The sequence below is a fragment of the Poecilia mexicana genome, unplaced genomic scaffold (assembly GCF_051168715.1).
Source record: "Poecilia mexicana isolate PSO_F unplaced genomic scaffold, ASM5116871v1 scaffold_13, whole genome shotgun sequence".
Classification (NCBI taxonomy): domain Eukaryota; kingdom Metazoa; phylum Chordata; class Actinopteri; order Cyprinodontiformes; family Poeciliidae; genus Poecilia; species Poecilia mexicana.
The window spans coordinates 18384566-18393852 of record NW_028263382.1 but is presented as its reverse complement, the minus strand read 5'-3'; the positions used below and the strand labels follow the sequence as shown (position 1 = coordinate 18393852).

At 36.1% G+C, this 9287-nt stretch overlaps 1 protein-coding gene across 1 annotated transcript; it reads left to right on the top strand.

The window, feature by feature from the left end:
* The first annotated feature begins 1753 nt into the window (after positions 1 to 1753).
* rbm7 (RNA binding motif protein 7) lies at positions 1754 to 7615 on the top strand. Its single transcript, XM_015008969.2, has 5 exons — positions 1754 to 1929; positions 2184 to 2346; positions 3566 to 3638; positions 6426 to 6519; positions 6618 to 7615. Exons 1-5 carry the CDS (start codon positions 1837 to 1839, stop codon positions 6981 to 6983), a joined length of 789 nt encoding a protein of 262 aa, XP_014864455.1. The 5' UTR covers positions 1754 to 1836; the 3' UTR covers positions 6984 to 7615.
* The last annotated feature ends 1672 nt before the right edge of the window (positions 7616 to 9287 follow it).

Genomic DNA, 9287 nt, shown 5'->3' with positions numbered 1-9287 from the left:
TAACATTTCTGGAAATGAAAATGTCCTTTTCAATTAGAGAAGAGGGATAAACATTGTGAATAGGGCAAACTAATGCTGCAAACCTCTTTGGAACGATATAAATCACCCTGTAGTGTGAAAACCTCCTTTAATTAACCCTTTTCTCTCATTATACATGTCTACAGTGATAGACAATACATTCCAATTCTAAATATTTTTTTCATAAACCAAATGGCAATCTACCTTACACAGTAAACTTTTCGTTTACAGCCCAGGTGTGTTAAATCTACAGAACACACCAGGTAGTTTGTTATTTCACTAAACACATGGATTTAGGTGTCTAATGCTAAGTCTTACATCTTCATTCAAAACTCAAAAGCTGTCAAGACAATACAGTTGGTCACAGTCCACATGGATGAATGAATGGACAGATGACGAAACACTGAAGTTCTTCAGTGACAAACACCAAGGCAAAGTCATTAAAAAAAGTTGGGCAACCATGTCAGAAGGGTTAAACATAGAAATTGCTTTCTCAAAGTAATGCTTACTTAAACATAAAACCTGCTTTAATATGAAAGCTTTAGATACATGTGGTATTTATATTCTTTTTACAGCTGATGGCTGAAAAAGAGAGAATAACCACTATAAAGAGAATAACCACTTGACTCAGTCAAGTCAGACTCAGTTGTCACAGCAAATATCTACTTTCCTCTTTTTTTGTCTCCCACGTTTAAGCCACCAGGGCTCCTTGATTTCATTCAGACAGCAGAAGACAACCTCTAAATTTCATGGTCCAATTTCTGGGAATCCCCCGCTCAGCTCCTGCAGACAAGCAGCAGCAGCAAACACATTTTGTGGAACTGCTAATATGCTGTGCTCATCACACAAGCAGCTTCTTGGTGAAATGCTGGCAAAATAATATTGTGATAGGATTATTGGAGAAAGGTTGCTGTGATGACATGCTAAAGGCAGAGAATCGGAAAGAGCAGTAGCTTCTTTAATTGACAGAGGTCCAGTTTCAGGGTGCTAAATTGTGAAGTCAAATTTCTTTTAAGTCATGTTTGATATAAACAGCTTTTTTTTAATAACAACTGAAAGCAACATTAATTTTGATATAAACCGACACTATGTCCCTGGAAAATACATAATACTGCTCCTTTAAAACATTGTGTGTTGGCACACAAGTTTTACATTACACACTCCAGTGCACTAAGCAGTGGTATGCATGTCGGTTTGCTTTAGGCTCAAGGGGTAATATAGAGAAGGATTATGCTGCTTTCCTGTTGTACTCAGAACTGGGAAATTCCAACTTCCCAGTCAAAAACATTAACTGGAATGCCTTCTGAAGTCGGATTCCACACTGAAAAATTAAAACAATTCAGAATACCCCCATTTATTAAGTGGAAGGTCGATTTTGCTTTCGAAATAGCCTTTTCTCACACCAACAGTGGAAAGATGTGGTGGAAACATGTTTATTTTAAACTGTACATGTAAGAGTGCATCTAAAATCAGTTTTAACAAGTAACACTTGAAACTCTAAACTGAACAAATAACAAGTAATGCTTAAAATATGAATAATACATAAATTAAATAATGTTTATTTTATTTTATTTTATTTTATTTTATTTTATTTTATTTTATTTTATTTTATTTTATTTTATTTTATTTTATTTTATTTTATTTTATTTGTCATGTTGTCCACACTCCTTACCAGTTGGTGGCAGTAACGCTTCCGTAATGAAGACGGCTCAGGAAGAAGAAAACAGAGGTGGTTACTTTTGAATGCCACGGTGTTTTTCGTGCTAGTGTCTGTGTTTGTTTGTTTTACCAAAACGTTTCATAAGCACCTCAAATACGATGGGTATAGAAGACGAAGCGGATCGCACTCTCTTCATAAGAAACTTAGACACCAGAGTTACGGAGGAACTCCTGTTCGAGCTGTTTTTACAGGTGCTGCTGTTGTTAGCCACAAGCTAGCAGATGTCCTGTTTGTTTGTAACGGCAGGCTAATGCTAATCCCGAGAAAATGTTTGAGGATAGACAGGCCAGAGTTGTAATTTACGAACCTGATATTATATTAAGCTTTCTTTAAGTTTTCTTCTTTTTTATAACATTTTTATTATGTGCACTAAAGCTATTCTGTTAGCGTGTAATTTATATGTTTTTGCGTCCTTGTTTGTGACAGAAAGTGGTTGTGTTTGCAGGCTGGACCTCTCATCCGAACTAAAATCCCTAAAGATTCGGATGGGAAACAGAAAACCTTTGGCTTTGCAGTTTATAAACATGAGGTGTCCGTGCCTTATGCCATGCAACTTCTAAACGGGACATCGCTGTATGGGAAAACGATCCAAGTCCAGTTCAGAACGGGTGAGAAATCAGTTGTTTTTATGAGCTTCGTTTAACATCTCAGTCATTGTAAATAATGCGACAGCAAATTAGAATTAATTTATCGATATTTGCATTAAATTACAGCATCAATAGATGAAGTTTAAACAACTCACTTAGTAAATTATTTTACGTTTTAAGTTAGTTAATAAAAATCGGAAATAGTTACATTTCAATATCTTTAATTTATGTAGATGTGAGGATACATGGAATGCTACTGTGCATATGAATAAAAATATGTACATTTGTGTACATTCACATAGTAAGAATGCTTCCTTTCTCGCTGTCTGAAATAAACTTGTCCTGTTTTAGACCAGTTAGAATTATGAAAATTATTTCTATTTGCTAAATTGGAGAAGAAACATCAGTTTCATTTATTGTAGAAATAATGATACAAAATGCAATGTAACATTTTTAATTATTCAATATGCCATACACTCATGGACAAAATTGCTGGTACCCATTTATTAATGAATGAAAAATCCACAAAGGTCCCTGAAATGAATAGAAACTAGCAGAAGTGCTAATATTTTGTCATAGATAGAATCATTTTAGGCTTGTCAACATGAGTGCATTAAAACATATGATTAATCTGACATTTTTAGTGTACTAATACTCCATAACACAGATTAATATAACTACTATTTTGGCCTAAAAGCTTCTCTGCTGAGGAGGCTTTTATGCCTCTTAAAATGTAGAGAATGTAATTTTGGCTAGGAACGCTTGAAACAATGTTCACCAATTGCATTAATGCTGCTACGGAATGAGAGTGATGCTATCGTGATTTTTATGCAGATTTTTGTTGCATGGTAAGTAGTAATGTTCTGTAAATAAAACTTTTTTTCTCAAATTAATAACCAAAGTTTAGCAAAATATAATATTTTGTTGGTACTGACACGCATAAACATATAAAAAAAAAAGAAATATAGACAGAAGGTTGGACAAAATATATTGTTTTGTTAGTAAAAGCAATATATACTTTTATGACTTTGGAATTATTCAGTGGCAATAAAAGTATAAATAAATAATTTTTACTATATTTATGCAAGAAGAAAAGACAGTTTCTGAATGTGCTTCAAAAAGCAGATTTTTTTTAACCCCTGTTAATTAAGTATAAAGCAGCACAAAACATTTTAGGATAAATTTAAAATATAAACCTAGAATGTAACATTTTAATTTTTTAAAACCACTTTTTTCATAGGTAGCAGTCATAGCAGTCCAGGAAATTCCCAGAATTCTAGTCCTGCAAATACCCCAAATCCTCATGGCCAAAGGTAAGAATACATAATTGCCCCGTATATTATGCCCCCACTCCTCTAATCTTTTTTATGAGAGTGTTAAGACGACACAGGACATCACGTAAAGAAATGTCAAGTATTTTTGCACAAATGGTTACAAGTTATTACCAGTAAAATTTTAATTAAAATAAGCATACATGATTATCACCTAACAAACACAGGGAATTAATACATTGGTTGTTAAATTATCAGCAAGTACTCCTGATTTAAAGATGGAGGCGAGGATGGTTAAGAGGATCACTGGGGACTGTAGTGTCTCCTCCTGCAGAGTAAAGTTTAGACTGGGCCTAAAGAATCTGACCCGGCCCAGGACCATAGAAATTGTGTCCGAGCTTGATCCAACCCTACTAATTAACTTCAATTAGAGGATCGAGCCCAAAGCAAACCTGACATAGGAGAGAAAAGCAACACATTTGGTGCACTCAGTGAAGCCAGTGCATGTCTTGTAGAGATCAACAACCAGTTTAAAATACTTCCAGGCCTCTGACTTTGCATTCTGTTGGTTTAGTCGTGTAACGTCTTTCACTTTTAGCTTTTGTTTGACGTCTTCATGTTCCATTTTGTCACATGTTGTAACCACAGGGTGAGTCAATAGCAAATCTTCTGGGCTGAGTGATTGATGGGAGCGGAGCAGGGCAGGGCCAGTGCGCTGTGCTTGTTTCAGTCTGATTAACTTCTGCACCTTACATTCTTTCTTTCTTCATCAGGATAAACTACCTACTCATCTATTTAGACTTTAATAAATAGATTAACACAACAATAAGGACAACATGCATTCTTGTTTTGTTTAGTTTTCACTGTGCTGTATGTATTGTAGGCTTATTAAAAACGCACCACAGAAGACCTACCCTAACATCAAGGAAACAGTTTTGACAAGTTTCAGCCCGAATATTTGGTTGGTGCTCAGGTTGTAAATCTAAACTGTACTGCAGAGTCGTTTGCATAAAACAAATTGTACTATTATAAATACAAGTTTGCTCTTCACATGAACATCAAATCATCAGTTTGAGTTGGTGAAACCTGTAGAAACTCTGCTTTTAATCTCTCTTTTTCTAAAATGAATGGACTGCATAGTTGCTTTGAGTTTTGAGATCTACTGAAAAACATCCGAAAATGTTTTTGCAGGAAATGTATGGTGGATTAAAAAACAGTAACTTTCTGCACTCACTTTTGCCTTTTATTTCTGGTGGTTAGGCTGTGCAGTGTGTGATATCTTTTGGGATTAAGTCCAGAAACTTGATAGAATAGCCAAAGAAAGAGCATATCCAGGCCCGCTGATCATACTTGCCTCTTTGCGCTCTTAAGAATGGAACAGTAACTGAGCCAGCGCTGTGTACATGAGCACACAGACAAGTATGCATAATGAGCAGTTTCTTCCTTCCTCTTTGTGTTCAGTCACTCCTAATGCCTATGTTGTACCTTTGATTAAGACTGGCTAGAATTTTTTTGTTTGTTTGTTTGTTTTTTTATGGCTCATTTATGTGCTTATAGTCAAAAATATGCACTCTTATCTATTTATTACTGGGGAAGAAATCACACTTTGGTCTGCAACAGATGATTAATATCAATACTTGTAATCAATACTTAACACTGCCATTTTATTTGCAGTTTTATGTAATAAAATTCAGGTAAAACCAGACGTTCAGATTCACTGTTATCCATATTATTAACTTTGCTGTCAATTTGAATGGCAAGTCATGAAAATGACCTGTTTTTAAATATGTTAGGTGCAAAAATGCACCTAAATTTAGTGGCTGTGCTAACTAACTGAAAAATACATACCAATGCAACCAGTACCCTGTACTTGGCAGAGTGTGTATTTATTTTTTATTATTGTTATTATTTTGAAAGAGTACAGCTAGTTTAAATAACTAACTAGCTTTAGTTACTCCGTTTAGTCCAGTTACAGGTTAATTTGTTCCAACTTATTCTGTTTTTCAGCAATAATTCTGGAAACATTTATGATAAAAAAAAAAACTTAGTAGGCTAAAATAATACATTTCTTCTTTTTCTGCTATTTAAACCATCTACTTTCTGTCATTGGGGAAAATACATGCACATATTTTAAATTTTTCTCAGTAAATATCAACAGACATTATACGACAAGTACTGATTAATTAGGAAGTTTTCCCTTGATTTTTTTTTTCTGTCCCCCCCCGCCCCCTTACCACTTGTCAATGTGTTTCTTTCCCCCGTTAACCAAATTCTTAGAAACAGTATGGTCTTTGGTGGACCTTATGAGTTTAGAAAAACAATTTCTTAACAGTTAACCCCATGTTCTGTGATTCATAAATGGTGATATTTTAATTTCAGTTTCATTCAAAACCGCTACTTCTAGCACAGAACTTGCAGCAAATAAGTTTTTTGTGTGCTACAAAAGTGCGATGAAAACAGAAGCAGTGTACAGACACTGATTCTGTGGCATGTTGTGTAAAGTGTGAAGCTTGCATCCTGTGTATTGATTAGTTTAAAGGAATAACCCATTGAAGATATATGTGAGGACCAAACTGAACTTCACCCAATCAAATGCACAAACACTCACCAACGTCTTGCTCTTAAGGGCAAATGTTGTTCTTTTCTGTATAAAGAAGCTAAAGTTTGTTCTAAATATCTTTCATGTAAATCTTGTGTTTGTGCACTACTGAAATCTTTTCTGTTTAATAGTGGCGTTGATGTAAATGAAAATATGAGAAACAAGGGTTTTGGTAGAAACATTTTAATAAATGTGACATTTTTCAATTTATTTTTTTATTCCCTTTAAAGGATGCCAGTCCACTTTAGTTCTCCTCCATACACACCTCCACACCAACTGCAGAGGTCATTTTCATCGCCTGACAATCTCCCGAAGCACGTCATGGTAACACTATTTCTCGGCCTACAAAGTAAAAACTCAAAAAACAAACAACAAAGAAAAAAACTCAACGCCTCGCTACCTGTCTTTTTCTACATCCACAGAGGAACAACATGTGGCAGCACCATATGCAGCAGCTCGAGCAGCTTAACGGCGCTTTTTCCAAATCTTTCCAGCGGCAGTCGCCCGCTGTTGGAAATTCTGGCAGAGAGGAGTTGAGGCAGCAGGACGGCGATCACTACAGGCATGATCGAACCCAGATGAACAGCGGCGGGAGAAGCCAGCGCCACTGGGATGAGCACGGCTCCGGTCGTCACCAGCAGCACAGCCACAGCCGGGAGAACTACCACCACCAGAATGACAGGAGTGGTGGCAACCGTCACCACGACAGCCGAGGTGGAAACGGTCGTGATGAATGGGCTGGCAATCGTGGCCTCAAGGAGTACGCTCACAGGTGGCGACGTTACTGAGTTACAACTATGTGGAAGAAAAAAAAAGAAAAAAAAAATCAGTTCTTCACATTTTTTGAGGACATTTCTTTTAAGAAAATCTGAATTAGGTTAAAAATCATTGTGTATATACTCAGGTCGTTTGTAAATGATCTCACCAATTTGAGGATTTATTAACTCATGCCTTTAAGGCCTCTTTTTAAAGGTCTTTTTAAATGTAAACATTTTTCTTTGATGTGACAGTTTTGTTCTCAGCTGTTCTGAATATTCTGAAAGTGGTTGCAATGTTGCCGACGCAGTTACAACATGACTGGCAGTGAATCTCGAATGACGAAAAGATAAAACGACGACTTCAAAAACGTTTGATACTTTCCAGATTTGTGTTATGCAATTGTGCTTAAATGGTGCTCCTAACAATGTAAACAAATTTTCAGGTACTTCTGCTGAAAAGAACATCAACTTTAGCTATAAAATCCACCAGCAACATTGAAACAAACACAGGGCACCAACTTTTTTAATTTTTAGATCAACTCTGCTCTTTCCAGCAAAAGGGGCTTTATTTTACTTTTATGTGGGTTTTATGTTTTTTAAACTCCAATCTGTAAAACATGTTTTAAAGTGAACATTTTCTCTATAAAGCTCTTTTCACTTGACTGCTGTATTGTTATTCATCTGGCTTCAACACATGCCTTTGAGTCTTTGTTGTTGTTCATAAAGGCTATTTACAGCTCATGGTGTATAAAGAGGATATTGTATGTTGACGCTTACACGCTGTAATGCACGCACACATGGCCTTATCTGCACCTATAAATGGACCAAGTGTAACTAATATGCTTGTACAGCGGGTTCTGAAGTAATCTACAGGTGGCGCCACACACATCCATTTATTGAATCAATTAAGATGTTAAATATAACCTAGTTACATGATCAGCTCCAACGTTTGACCTTTCTATTTATGAAGCTTTCAAGTCTTAACGTGAATCAGACTCCCATTCTTTCAACTTGACAACACGGAGTTAGTGCCAGGTTTATTTCTCGCTAAGCAGTGTCCCATCCACTTTTCTCAACACGCTTTAAATAAATAAAAAAATGGCACAGGTTTTGGGCGTTTACGGATGGAGAAAATGTTTGGCTTCACTCCCATCCCAAATTTAGCAACACTTGGAAACATGGGGCTTCATGTTGCAATCTGCCTTTTGCCTCAGACCTCTTGCTTAAAACTAACTGATAATCAAATCTGAGCCATGTCTGCCCGACAGTTTTCATTTTACCGTCTAGATATTAAAACTTTCATTAAAAAAAAACAAACAAATAATACCCTTTCAACACTCCAAAAGGGTGTGTTGTATTTTTCAGCCTTTGAACCAAGCTCTCTATCTTCCTTCTAATCTGCTGTAGTATCCGATTGCATCCTGATACTCCCAAATCGCTCCAATAGAGAGTATCCTCTCACCGGTGTCGGTAGGCCTACCAGGAAGATCCATATTACGCTTCTGACTGTGGCATAACTCTTCTAATTGGTTGATCTACATGGCGTCTCCAGCCCTGGAAAGGCTGAATAAGATTAGGGGGCCACTCGGCAGCCGCTGCTGTTCGGACCTGAATAGAAGCGTGGCTCCTGAAATGATCCCACTTCTAAACACCCCCGGAAAGCTATCCGCTCACTGCCTTGCAGGAGCCCCGCAACGCAGATAACAAGTGACAGGATTCCTGCAAACGGTGCTTCCTGTACCAAGGGGTTAATGCATTGTCACAGATAATTGAGCTTGAATTACTGACCAAAATACTCATGTGGAAAAAATAAATAAATTAAAAAAAATAAAACTGCCGTATATATCACAACGGAATATATATATTTCGCGAGCATGCAAAATATATTAGCATTTTTTTTATTTCACTTTATCTTAAGGACTCGTGCCATTAATTATGTATTAAGTCGTTTTGATCAAGCAATATTTTGTCCTCTCAAGACAAAGCCGCCAGATCTACAAGCATCTTTACCGGTAATTTGAGTGAGATATGTTTCTCCTGTCGGACAAGTCTAGACACATTTTTAGGCTTACGCATAAAATGATGACGACGATGATGATTATGATGATTATTATTAATATTATTATTTTATTATCATAATTTCTACTATTGTTATAGTTATTCTTGTTGTTATTATTAGAAGTGTAATAGATATTTGACTTCGGGGAATAAAAAAATATAATATACAAATTATTTAGTACAGCCTACTTTAAAAGAAAAAAAAGGAAAATGGAAAAAGGAAATATTTTGAAGGTTTAAGGAAGATAAATTCGGGTTCGTTCAGATGCGCGCGCA